Consider the following 13,331-nt stretch of genomic DNA (forward strand, 5'->3'; position numbering starts at 1 on the left):
CGGCGGCCGCGGGCTGAGGGCGCCGGCGGCGGCGCGAGGTGACGCGGGGACGCCAGGAGGGGGCGTGAGTGCGGGGAAAACGGAGGAAGTGAAACGCGCGGCCCCCGCCGCCGGCTGGTGCGTGGGCGGAGGTGGGCGGGGGGCGCGGGGGGCGCACTCCCGTCCCCCGCAGGCCCGGGCTGGGCGGAAGGTCCCGAGTGCCGGTTCCCCGCCCCTCCCCAGGTGCAAGCTGTGAGCGCAGACCCGCCTGGGGCTGTCGGCCGGTCGCCACGCGCCCCCTGGTGACCCGGGGCCTCCTCCCGCCGCCGGAGTGACCCCCGTTCCCGCACCTGCGTCCCGGGCATCGCGGCTCCTCTGCGCTTCCCTCGTCCCGACGCGCCCGGGGGTCCCCCGGGTGGCCCTGCTGCGGGGGAGCCCCTTCCCCCTCCGCGAGGGAGACCCCCGGCTGCCCGACGCAGGGGAGCGCACCCGAGTCTCGCCCCCACGCCCCACCCCTGCTCCCCGGCCTGAGAGCCGGGGCCGCTGTCCTAACAGTAGGTGGGTGGGGACAGTAGGTGGGTGGGGACAGTAGGTGGGTGGGGACAGTAGGTGGGTGGGACGGGCGACTCCGGCCCCCGCGCGCTGTGGGTGGCCGGGCGGGGCGGCTGTAAACGCGGGGCCGAGCGCCCGGGTTCTCGGGGGGCTGCGCGCGGAGGGGGCCCGGGGATGCCTGGGGGGCGGGGGGGGCGGGAACACCGCGGGGGGCGGGGCGGGGCGCGCCGCGGCGGGGTCCCCGCCCGGGAGGGGGCGTTCCCGGGCGGGGGGTGGGGTCAGCCGGGCGCCCCCGCCCCCCGCGGGGCCCGGGCCGGAGCCGTGACGTCACGGCGGCTGGAAGTGCCGGCGCGGAGGCGCGGGAGGGGGTGGGGGCCGAGCCGGCGCCTTATAAGCCGAGCCCGCCCGGCGCGCCGAGCCGCAGCCCGCGTCCCCGAGCCCCCGGCCGGCCCGCCCCGGCCCCGCTCGCGCTCGCGCCCCCGGGGCGGCTGGGCGGCGAGGGTCGCAGCGCCAGGCGGCGGGCCGGACCACGAGGCGCGGCGGGCGGCCGCGGGGCATGAGGCGGGGGCGCGATGTCGGTGCCGCTGCTCAAGATCGGGGCCGTGCTGAGCACCATGGCCATGGTCACCAACTGGATGTCGCAGACGCTGCCCTCGCTCGTGGGGCTCAACGGCACCGTGTCCCGCGCCGGCGCCTCCGAGAAAATCGTGAGTGGCCGCCGCGCGGGGGGCGCTCCCGGGGGGCGTGGTGCCCGCGCCGCCGCCGCAGCCCCGGGGCCCGGCCCCGGCTTCCCGCGCGCCCGCCGGGGGGCGCCCCCCGGACCCCCAGCCGCCCCGCGCCGGCCGCTGTGTTGTCGTCGTTACTGTTATTGTTGTTATGGGTGAGCGCTGCCCGAGCGGCAGCAACCTACCCGGCTCTCCGCGCCCCGGGCGGAGGCGGCGAGGCTGCGGGAGCCAGCGGTCCGCGCGCAGTGGGGCGGACGGGAGCGGAGGTGCGGGGCCCGGGACGGACCCTGCCTCTGAAAGGGGGGTCTCGAGGTCTCCCGGCGTCCTCACCTGCAGGATCTCTGCCTGTGTGTGTCTCGTGCCTCTCTCCCTCTCTCTGTCGCTCTCTCTCTCGTCTTTTTGCTCTGGTTTGCTTCTCTGTTTCTGTCTCTCCCTGTCTGTCTCTCTGTTGCGCTGTCTCTGACTTTGTGTCTCTTTTTGTCTGTTTCTCTTTTTCTCTCCCCTGCACACCCCCCCCCAACCCCGAACATCTCCCTCCTCATTACCTGCCTCGCCATGTGCTGCGTATTTATTCCCATAACTCGCCCTCCCGAGGAGGCAGACGGGTCTCAGACAGGGGCTGGGGCTGGGGCTGCCCCCAGAAGCTCCGGGATTGCCGCCGCCGTCCTATCTTCCTCTGTCACCTTCCAGCTTCCTCACCACAGAGCTGGCGGCGGGCAGGGGGACTCAGTGGGGTTAATAATGGTGGTCCTGGTGTCCCGGGAAGAGGCGAGGAGGCATCCTCCACTGCAAACTTCCCTCAGCCTCCTCCAGATATGCCCCCCCACCCCTTCCCTTCCTCAGTCTGTTTGTGGGACTCCTCCCAATGTGTGGAACTAGAATGCGTGGGGCTCCCTCTCCTGCTCAATATCTGCTCAATATCTCCCCAACTTCGCCAGCTCCCCTGTTTAGCTTCCAGCGGCCACCACACTGCCTTTTTCTCTCCCCTCACTGAAAAGAAAGAGGTCTTTGCTCCCAAGGGTTGCAGGCAAGTGGAGAGGGAGTGCCGTGTGCTGTGTGCAGACTTTGTCCAGCCCCAGGAGGGAGATGGCCTTGGACTTGGCACAGGTGAGGGCTTTCAGTCCAAATTCCCAGACTTGAAGGCAATATGTGAAATGGTGTCTTTCTGTGCGTCTCTCACCTCGAGTGATATTATTTGCGTATATCCTGGTGGGTCTATCCATGCGTGAGTTTCAGTGTGTGTATGGGGTGTGTGTGTGAGTGGGGGGTGGGAGAAAGTTTATGTGCGTTGCCAGTGTGAGGGTCCAAGTGTGTCTTGCTGTGTGTGAGGGTGGGTCCTAGAATGAGTGTGGGTGTGTGCCTGAGTTAGTGTGTCTAGGATGTGTCTAAGTGTGTATCTGCAGTTGTGTGTCCCCGGCTATGGGTTTGCGTGTGTTACGTGATTGTGTGTGTGCATATGAGTTTGTATACGTGAGTCTGAGACGGCCTTGTAGCTGTTGCCTGCTGAGGGGGGAGAGAGATGGTGTCTCACTGAAATCAGAAGCCAGATTCCCCTCCACCACCATCTAAAGAGTGTGAGTCCATGTAAATGTGTGTATGTATTATGTGCAGCATATGGTGTGTAAATGCGAGCATATGATGCGTCTGGGGAATGTGTACAGTAGTGTGTAAGCCTATCTCTGGGTTATGATTTTGTGTGTGCATTTGTGTCTGTGCAAATAAATACATATGTGTATAAGTGTTTTGTGTGCATATAAGTGTGAACATATATGTCTTTGTGAGTGTATGTGTGCAAGTGTGTATCTATGAATGTGTGTGCCTGCCTTGTATTTGTGAATGGATTCCTGTGTGTACCATGTGTTTTCTGTGTGTGTATGTGTGTGTACGTGTTACACCCACACAGACCTGGTCTCCTCTCTGGCCCATCTGTATAGCTAACAGCACCTTGATCCAAGGCTTCCATGAAATCACTTGCTAAAAGCAAACGGTTCTGCCATCCCCGATCCCCGCCCCATCCCTCAGTTTCACTAAGCCTTGCCAGAACGGCTCTGTGGAGTGAGATGCCATGGGACTCAGGATAGGACTTGGGAGGGGACTGTGACGTGCGGGTGCTCTAGAAAGTGTCTTGGGAGTCTGATAGACCTAGATTGGAATCCAGACTTTCCCCCAACTTGCTCTATGACTTGCTCTTGACTCTGGGCCAGTGACTTCACCACTCTGACTGCCCCTCATCTATAGAATGGGAATAATAATTCCCACCTTGCAGAACTGTTGTGGGTAACAGAGCTCCGCCTCCATCCATCCTTCCATTTGTCTCTCCATCCATCCATCTTTATCCCCATTCTTTCATCCATCCATCTATCTACCCACTCATCCATTCATCTCTTTATCCTTCCATCCATCTATCCATCTCTCCATGCATCCATCCATCCATCTCTCCATCTATCCGTCCATCCATCCATCCGTCCGTCCGTCCGTCCATCCATCCATCCACTCACCCATTTATCCACCCATCTCTTTACCCTTCCATTAGTCTCTCCTTCCACCTCTCCATCCATCTGTCTTTCCATGCATCCATCCTTCTATCCATCCATCTCTCTATCCATGCATCTACCCATCCCTCCATACACCCACTATCCATCATCCAACTATCTCTTCATCTATCCTCTATATATCCATCCTTCTGTCCGTCCATCCTTCCATCCATTTCATTTATTCAACAAAACTATTGAGTGCCTCCTCTGTGTCAAGCATGAATATGTTTGAAAGCTCCAGATCAGTGCCTGACATAGTAGATGCTCAGTTAGTGATAGGACTCTGAGTTAAACATATCTGGGTTTGAATTTTGGTCCCACCATACCAGTGGTATGACCTTGGGGAAATTATTTAATCTCTCTAAGGTCCAATATCCTCATTAGTCAAGGAGAGTTCAGAGTCCGCATTAGACCATAGGATCCATGAGGACATCAGTGTTTTGTTCACTACTGAACCCTAAGGCCTGAGGCACAGTAGGCCTACAATAAATATTTGTCAAGTGGCTAAATTAACAACTTCATAAGGATTCACCAATTTCACCTTCAGGTGGATGGAGAGGTGGATGAAGAAATGGCTGGAGAGATGGATGGAAGGATAATCAACATCTTCATAAGAATTCACGAATTCCACCTTCAAATGGAAACAAATGTCTGGGTGCATAGTAGGTGTTCAGTAAGGAGTTCTTTGTTTTCCATTGCAGCCAAGCACATAGTAGGCATGGAATAAATATTTGTCAAGTGTCTACCTCAATAACCCACCTTCCTATGGATTGGGGAGAACAAATGGAATTGACTAGGCACATAGTAGGTGCTTAGTAAGGAGGAGTTGTAAGAAGGTGTAGAACCCCAACATGGGTAAGCTGAGGGGTTCAGGAACCCAGGTAGAGAGAATTCCAGTCATGAGGCAGAAGGTTGGATACTGGTGTTTGACTTAATAAAGGACCTCAATGTTGAGGTGGGGGTGAGCCCAGACCCTCTGGCCATTTTTGTCTCTGGCTTCCGCTCCCCTCTCGGATCCGGAGAAGCAGCTTAGCATTCTAAGAGATTCTTAAAAGATGGTGTTACAGACCATCTCTGGAAAGGAGGGGGGAGGAAGCTGCCTCCCACTACTACCTTTGGCCAACTCCCAGCCATGAACCATCCCTGTGGGATGGGAGCCTTCGGCGGAATGGCTCCTCACCTGGGGGTGATAAATCACAACCAGACTAAGAGCTGTCAGCCCCACTGCCAGCGACCGCTGTCATTATAGAGCCTGAAGTGAGTTACCTGCACCTTATATGCTGTGCTCTTGCCTATCTCCTCATTCTTATGGGCTGGAGGGAAGGAAGGGGAGAGGGAGGAGGGGTATTCTGTTTCAGGAGGACCCTTTTCCTCCTGGGGGGAATGGGGAGGGTCTGAGCAGCTATCATCAGAAGGCTCTTTGAAGACTTCCCTGTGAAGAACCAAAGCTCAGAATCCATGTCTTTTCTTGACAGTTTTCTGGGGGAAAAGGCTTCCAGATACTCTGTATCAGTCAAGAGAGGCTGAGTTACACTGTGGAAACAAGCAGCCTCACATCTGGGTGGTTTCACACAGCACAGGTTTATTTCTCGCTTGCACTGTGTATCCATTGTTGGCTGGAGAGCTCTGTCCATGGTAGCCACTCAGGGACCTGGGATGATGGAGGCTCTGTGGTGACATGATCACTGAGGTGGGAAAAAGAGGGCACGGCAGACCTCCCACTGGCTCCTAAAGCTTTGCCCTGGAGGTGACACATGTTACATTTGCTCACATTTCATTGGTCAGTGCAAGCCACATGACATGCCTAACCTTAAATAAGATGAGCAGTGTGGTCCTACCGTTGACCTGAACAGAGAAGAGAGGCCAAATATTTGTGGACAACCCTAAACACCACCGCACTCTGCTGATCCCTCCTCCTCTTATTCTAAGTGACAAGAATTCGCTCAGAGAGTGTCTCCATTCATTCATTCACTCATTTATTCAACCAGTATTTTTTCAGCACTTACTGTGTGCCAGGCACTATTCTAGGTGCCAGGGATAGAAGAGTGAACAAAACAGACAGATATCCTTGTCCTCATGGAACTGACATTCTATGGCAGGGATGGGGAGAAAGAAATAAGTATGTAGGTAAATCTGTAATATTCCATGTGGTGATACAGGTGCTATAAAGAAGCATAAAGCATAATAAGGGGGATGGAGAGTGATGGAGGGACTATTTTAGATTGAGTGGCCCCTCTGAGGAGGTGACATCTGAGCAGAGATCTTAAGGAAGTGAAAGAAGGCTCATCTAGGGGAAGAGAGTTACAGGTAGAGGGAACAGCAAGTGCAAAGGCCCTGAGGTGGGAATATGCCTGAAATGTTGGAGAAACAGTGAGGAAACCAGTGTGGCTAAAGCAGATCAAGTGAGAGGGGAAAGAGAGGAGATGAGGGGAGGGAGGTGGTGGGAGCCACACCATGTTGGGGGAGAGGAGGTTGTAGGAATTTTAGGTTTAGCTTGCAACTCATCATGCATTCCCTGTCCTTCTTTCATACTTTGCTTCTCTCCATTGCATTTTTAACCTTCTAATATATGCTATGTGACTTATTTTGTTGTCTGATTCCCTCACCATCACATCAGCTCCACAAGGGCAGGGATTTTTAAAAAGCCAATTTTTGTTGCTTCTTGTAGCCGCAGTGCCTAGCACACAGTGGGTGTTCAATAAATACTTGTGAAGTGAATAAATGGGATGCTGGGGAGGGTTCTGAGCAGAGGAGGGACGGGACTAGACCCAGCTGTTCACAGTTGCCCTCTGGCCCCTGTGGGGAGAGCAGAGTGTGGGAGGTGAGGGTGGGAGCTGGGAGACCAGCGAGGAGGCCACTGCCCTGGTCCAGGTGAGTGATGATGGGGGCTGGACCAGGGTAGGGGCCAAGGAGGTGGAGAAAAGGAGGCATATTGTGGGTTTGACCCACATCTGCTCCCAATTGTGGGCTTCCAGCTTCTGCTCAAAGTGCGAGGAAATATTTAATGAGCACCTACTTTATACTGGGAAGGGTCCTAGACTATGGAATATAAAGATGAATAACGCCCCCGGCTTCCATCAGATCGCAGTCTCATCAACAATACTTGTAACATGACATGGGATGTGTGGTGATAGGGATATTTCTGGAGTGTTATGGGGGCACTGAACCCAGCTGGGGTACGATGGAGGTTGCCTGGAGGTGGTGATCCCCAAAGTGGTGTGTCTTAAAATCGAGAAGGAATTGGCCAGGTGAAGACATAGCAAGGGCATTCCAGGCAGAAGGAACAGCCTGGACAAAGGCTCAGAGTCAGGAGAATGCTGGTAAGCACAAAGAGGCTGAAAGCAGCTCAGAGTTGCTGGAGACTTATGTACCAGGTTGGGAGGAGTGTGGAAACAGCCTGAGTGGTCAGAAGGGTCCATGTCACAAAGGAATTTGGCCTGAGGTGCCTGTACTTCATTCTGAGTGTCAAAGGATGAGAGACGTGGAGTGGTTTGGATCAGGAAGAGCATATGTGGCTGCCTGTTGCATTTTTCAAGAGACTCAATTGTTAGAAAATCCTTCTAGATTGTGAGTGTGAAATTTGCCTCCTATTAACTTTTGCCCACCTCGCTTGCGCCAAATCTAAACTCTTTACCCTGACCCAACTCATTGAGCCTCAGTTTCTTCATCTGTAAAATGGGGATCATAGTAGAAAGTACCCTGATAGCATTGTGCTTAACAGTGTGCCTTACACATGGAAGGTGCTATAAAGGTGAGCTATTGTATTATTATCGTTATTATCATTACAAGACCCTACCTGCCTGACTGTCGGATCTTGGACCACTCTTCCATCCCTCTCCACTCTTCTTGTTCCCGCCTCTGGAATTTTGCACTTCCTGTCCCCTCCTCTGGGAACACCCTTTGCCCAGCCCTTCCTCTAGTCAGCTCCTTCTCACTACTCAGGTCCCAGCTCAAATGTCGCCTCCCCCTAGAAACCTCCCCTGACCACCCCAGGGAAAATGTCCCCACAGTATTATTTGAACCTGTTCTATTTTCTGTCCAGTACTCATAATTATATGAAATTATCTGGGTAATTATTTGTTTACCACTGCTAGAATGGAATTGCCATGCAAGCAAAAACGTTGTCCCTCTTGCTTATTACTGGGGTCTTCTCATTTGGGGCAACAGATATTTCCTGAATGGTTTCAGTTCTGCCCCTTCTTCCTCTTAATGACACCTGTGAGACTTGACAAGCATTTCTGTGACCTCCACATCTGCTCCCATGGCTCAGAAGCATCTGTTTCCTAAAGCTTTTTTTGTGTGTCTTTGTTTCTCAACCTTTCTCTCTTTGAATGAATGTCCAACAAATGTGCACATTGCCAACTTCACATACAGGTGTGGAGTGGTCTTGCCACCAAAGAGTAGAGCAGAGTCATCCTCAACTACCAATCATTGAGCCACTCTATGTGCCAGCCTTATGGTGGGGGCTGGGGGCACAGCATGAACAAGAGACTCTGTCTCTTCCCTCATGAAGCTTCGTAGGGAAACATAGTGAACATAAAATGATGCACATCGCTATGTAATTGCAGTTTGGTAAGGGCCATGAAGGAGAAGATGTGGAGCCGTGAAGGTATGCAGTTGGGAGGAGGTGGCCAGGGAAGGCTTCCCTTGAGGAAGGGACATTTGCCTGGAGACATGAAGGTTGAGTGAGAGTTGGGCAAAGACAGAACTGGGAAGGTGAAGGGAGAGAAGCCAAGAGAACAGGGTGCGTGATGGTGTTGGGGTGGGATGACAGGTGGTGTTTGAGGATCTGGTGAGGTGGGCGGGGGTCTTAACCCATCACGGGTTGCTGACCACTGCCCTAGACCCAGTCCACCGCAAGTTTGACACCAACGTGTAGAAATGTCTCGAGGTGGTGCCTTCGCCCATCCAGTCAGCACCATGGACAGCCATCAAGGGAGGTTGGTCTGGGCCTTGGGGCTGCTGGAAGGAAGCTCTGGTTTCAGCCTCTTAGTGTCTTTCGTGCCCCCAGCATCCTTCTTACCTCTGGCCCTGGGCGGCCGACGCCTCTTTGTGAAGCTTTGGGGAGCAGCTGTGAAACTGGGCAAGGAAGAAAAGCAGCCGTCTGGGAGAGGTCCAGGCGCTTTGAAAGAGTTTGATGTGGGGGTTGGATGTGTTTGTGTGTGGGAGTGAAGAGGCTGCCACTGGGAGACTTAGGAGGCCAGGCTGGTTCCCAGTCCTTGTCCCTCTCTGTCCCAGCCTTTGTGCTTCTCTATTTTCAAACTCTTGTCTTTTGAGTTTCACTCTCTGTCTCTCTCTTTCCCTTTCTCTCTCTCATATCTTTGTTTCATTAACTGTCTTTATCCCTCTCTCTCTGTCTTAACTGTGTATCCACAACACATAGTGGACATTCAAGAAATGTTTGTTGAGTGAATATTGGTGATTGTCTCTTTGTTTGCCTTTGTCTTTATATGTGCCTCTCTCTCTGTCGTACTCTGTCTTCTCTTTCTCTCTCTGTCTCTGAGTCTGTTTCATCCTGTCTGTCTGTCTGTGTGTCTCTCTCTCTGGAATCCTGTTTCCATATCACCATAGTTGCTGTGTCACAGTCCATGAACCTGACAAGGGGTGGGGGAGAGACTAGAATTCTCAGACCTGCGAGGGCTCTTGAGACAAGATAGAGCCAGAACCTATGCTGGGTGTTGGTCAGGATTCAGTGAGTGGGACAGGATGAGCCAGACCAGCGCAAATCCCCAGAGGCCCTAGAGGGGGTCCAGGGTGTGTGGCCTCCTGGGGATGCTGGGGATGGGGACCAAGCTTTGATGGGAGCTTGGGGGGGGGCTGGGTGCTCAAGCTCCAGGTGACCCCCCTGCCCTCCTTCTCCCCATCCCCACTCCCCTCTGCTGCCCAGGAGGGCGTCCCTCTAGGACCCAGCCACTCGGCCCCAGTGCTGGCTCCAGGATAGAACAGCTGTCTGGGCTGCAGCTGCAGAAGCTCATTTTGAACAAGGGAGATGATTGCAGGAGTGATTGGGGGGAGGGAGAGAGAAGGGGAGGGTAGCAAGGGCCAAAAGGAATCAGGCTCGATTGTTGCTGCTGCCGCAAGAGTGGTTTGCCCAGGAGATGGGGAGACTGGGCGAGGCAGGAAAAGGCAGAGGGAAGTCTCTCTGCCCAGCCGTGGGTCCATCTGTCCCCACTTCTGGTCCTCCCTGCCGTGAAGTTTCTCCGCCTGTCTCTGGCTGGCTCCCCCTCTTGCTGTGTTTCAGAGCCTGCATCTCTGACGCTGCCTGTGTTGCTCGGTCTCCCTCTAGCCTGTTGGCCCGTCTCCTGCCCTGTATTTCAGTTTCTCCATCTCTCTCTGCCTTTATCTCTCTGTCTCTCCGCCTGCCACTCCGCCTGGATCTCTGCGTGTCTCTGAGCCTCCCCGCCAGTCCCTCGGTGCCGCCGTCGTTATCAGAAGCATAGCTCTTTGCAATGCCCTTTCCTTTCTTGTCATTTCTGCGATACTCAGGGGCTGGAGACAAATAGAGACAGCAAATTCCCAGGAAACAATGGGATCGTGTCCTTCAATAAAGGGATATTTACAAAGATATCTCAATTAGGACTAATTAATTAAGCGAGCCACTTCCTCTGCCCTCTCCCCCACCCTGTAGTCCCGCAGCCTCCTGGGAGAGAACCAGCCAATGAGGGGATGGCAGAGTCTGGTGCTCAGACGGTGTCTCAATGTTTAATTTATAACAGCCTCTTCCCCGCTGCCCCATCAATCCATCCAGAAGGGCAAAGTGGCCACAGGCGTGTAGACTCGGGCAGATGCTGGGGACCTGCGGCCACCCAGAGCATGCTGGGGCGTGTGCGTGTGTGTTGGAGCCTGCCCCGCGTGTCAGGGCGTGTCGTAGCATGTTTGAACACGTTGGGCACGTCTTCATGGAAGGCATGCCCCTTCGTGTAAGGAGAATCTGATGGCCAGTGGGCATGTCTGAGCTCATGTTGGAGCAGGTCAGAACATGTCTCTCATGTGGGGAATGTCGAAGCATAGCACACCTGAGTGTGTCAGGGACCATCTCTCCTCAAGGGCATAATGAGGTCTGTTTTGCAGGCCCCTTGGCAGAGATAATGAAGGCATGACAATATCTACAGCTTCCAGGAGGAATTGGTCAGGCCCCCTCCACAGCTGCACACTCTGAGTTTCTCCAGCCCCTTCAGTGCTGCTGGATGAGGAGGGTTGAGTTCCAAATCTTGATTTACTGTTTGCTCCTCTGTCCTCTGTAGCTTCCCTCCCCCAGTGCCTAGTTTCAGAGTCCCCAGTTTCTCCATTGCTATAGGTCCTGTAGAATTACTTCTCAACCTCACCTCTGCCTGCCCCTTCCCACCCCACACAGTCAGGTGATGCAGCCCTCAGTGTAGTGCCCATCAGAGTGATGCAGCCTTCAGTAAAATGACAAGTCAGGTGATGCAGCCCTCGTTGTAGTGCCCATCAGAGTGATGCAGCCTTCAGTAAAATGACAAGTCAGGTGATGCAGCCCTCGTTGTAGTGCCCATCAGAGTGATGCAGCCTTCAGTAAAATGACAAGTCTGGTAATGCAGCCCTCAGTGTAATGTCCATCAGAGTGATGTAGCCTTCAATATAATGACAAGTCTGGTGATGCAGCCCTCAGTATAGTGCCTCTCAGAGTGATGCAGCCTTCAGTAAAATGACAAGTCTGGTGATGCAGCCCTCAGTGTAGTGCCCATCAGAGTGATGAAGCCTTCGGTATAATGGCAAATCTGGCAATGCAGCCCTCAGTGTGATGCCAGGGTAGTGGTTGGGCCATAAACATGCCTCGAAATGTGACTTCAGTTCTGCAGACAGGCACTGGCTGGGACATTTGGTGCAGAGAGAAGAAAGGGGAATTTGCTCATCCTGGTGAGTGCCTTCTTTGGCTCTTCCAGGATGCCAGGATTCCCCAACCCTTCTGGCCGAGGCTGGCTCCATTAGCCCTTGTAAGTGCCATCTGACCTCAGCAGGACACCAGGCTTATTAGTAAAGCATAAATTCTGCAGGAATATTTCAGGACTGACTGCAATGCTAATGAGTTAGCCAGGGAGACCTAAGAGGGCAGCTGACAGAATGTACACAGATGTTGGTTCCTCTCGAAGAGTGTAGGAATGTTTGTGGATACAGGCAGGTGGACACAAGTGGACGTGGAGCATTATACATGGAAGGGCATGGATGTTCTTGAAGGGACTCAGATGTGTAACGTGTTTGTGGCTTCTGGGTAGACATACACATGTGTATGTGGCTGTCCAGAATAGCACACAGAGGGCCATGGGTATTTATGGGGAGGCATTCACCTGTGTGATGGGCACACTGTGGCAGAGTTGTTTGTGGCTGTAGGCAATGTGCATTTTACATACATGGCTATAGAGCGACACAGGGACATGGACACTCATGGAGAGAGGCAAATGGACACAAATATACCCAGTGTACATACAAAGAGTCGTTACACAGATTGACTTGTGGGCTCACAAATTGTACACAGAGTATATGGGAATAGAATGCTTATGGGCGTGTCTGGACCAAGGGAATGTTCATGGCTGTGGGCAACAGTGCAAGACGCACGTAGACTAGCACTTGTCCACTGATGCACATCAGCATCCGCCTGGATTTACATGAATTGCACCCGTGTACATGGCTAGTCACAGATGTGTCCAGGTGTCCTGCATGTGTCCAGAATGTAGATGCTCACGGATGCCTGTGGATAAACATGGATGTCCACAGACAGTCACAGAACCCTTGTGTACCCCAATACCCACATGCCACTATTTTGGCATGTAAATGACTGAATCCCCCCAAATTCCCTGGACTCCTGGTGAAGTGAGATCTCAAAGGTGACAAGAGTGGCCTTGGAACTGCCCCCAGGCCCTTTTTGGAGGACCGTGGAAGGGAAGGCCGGAGGCACTTGGGTGCCCGGGTGACCTGGCAACACCATCCAGTAATCCAGAGCCCTGAGCCCCACCTCAATCTCCAGGCGGTCTTAGCTGAGATTCTCCTGTTTGATGCCCCTGCCCATCAGAGCTAATTGTGGCAGCCAATGCTGAGAAATGGCTTAGAGCGGTGCCTGGCACAAGAGCCCAGTACATGTTAGAAACCGCCATTACTATTGAGTGGAATCATTATTACCATTATGAATATTCTCCTTGAAATGCAGAGAGATCCTGGTCCTTTGCGTCTACTTTTCCAGCCTTTTCTCTCATCCCCCTGCCTGTCCTGGCATCCACCCTCGTGACCCTCCAGCTTTCCGGCTTCATCTATTTCTCTCCTTCTTTCGCTCGAGACAGTCATTCCTTTAAGGCTATGGTTTCGTCTCTCACTGGTGGGCGCCTCCCTGACATCTCTCTTCATTCTCATTTGCCCCCAAGCATCACAGTTCCAGTCTGTCTGCCTGGGCGGGGGGTATCAGAGAGTCCATTTGAAATAGAAAACCCCCTAAAACGAAAGAGGAGCTTTGGATAAAGAATGCAGGGAATCTCACAAAACCCAATAGCTGGGGCTCCAGGGACTCAAAAGCCATCATTCATTCACTCAT

General features: G+C 53.7%; 1 protein-coding gene across 3 annotated transcripts in view; it reads left to right on the forward strand.

Annotated features, from left to right (window-relative positions):
* Positions 1-13,331, forward strand: part of OLFM2 (olfactomedin 2) — a 59,227-nt gene that overhangs the window by 13,472 nt on the left and 32,424 nt on the right. The window contains exon 1 of one of the 3 annotated variants that reach the window (XM_058525758.1): positions 1,054-1,238. The exons of 1 other annotated variant lie outside the window; for it this stretch is intronic. In XM_058525758.1, the coding sequence (XP_058381741.1) occupies positions 1,104-1,238 (135 nt within the window). In that variant the 5' untranslated portion in view covers positions 1,054-1,103. Of the gene's footprint in view, positions 1-1,053; positions 1,239-4,104; positions 4,453-13,331 lie in introns of those variants that run through there. One more of the 3 variants, XM_058525760.1, reaches the window with a different exon arrangement.

The sequence above is a fragment of the Diceros bicornis genome, chromosome 30 (assembly GCF_020826845.1).
Source record: "Diceros bicornis minor isolate mBicDic1 chromosome 30, mDicBic1.mat.cur, whole genome shotgun sequence".
Classification (NCBI taxonomy): Eukaryota; Metazoa; Chordata; class Mammalia; order Perissodactyla; family Rhinocerotidae; genus Diceros; species Diceros bicornis.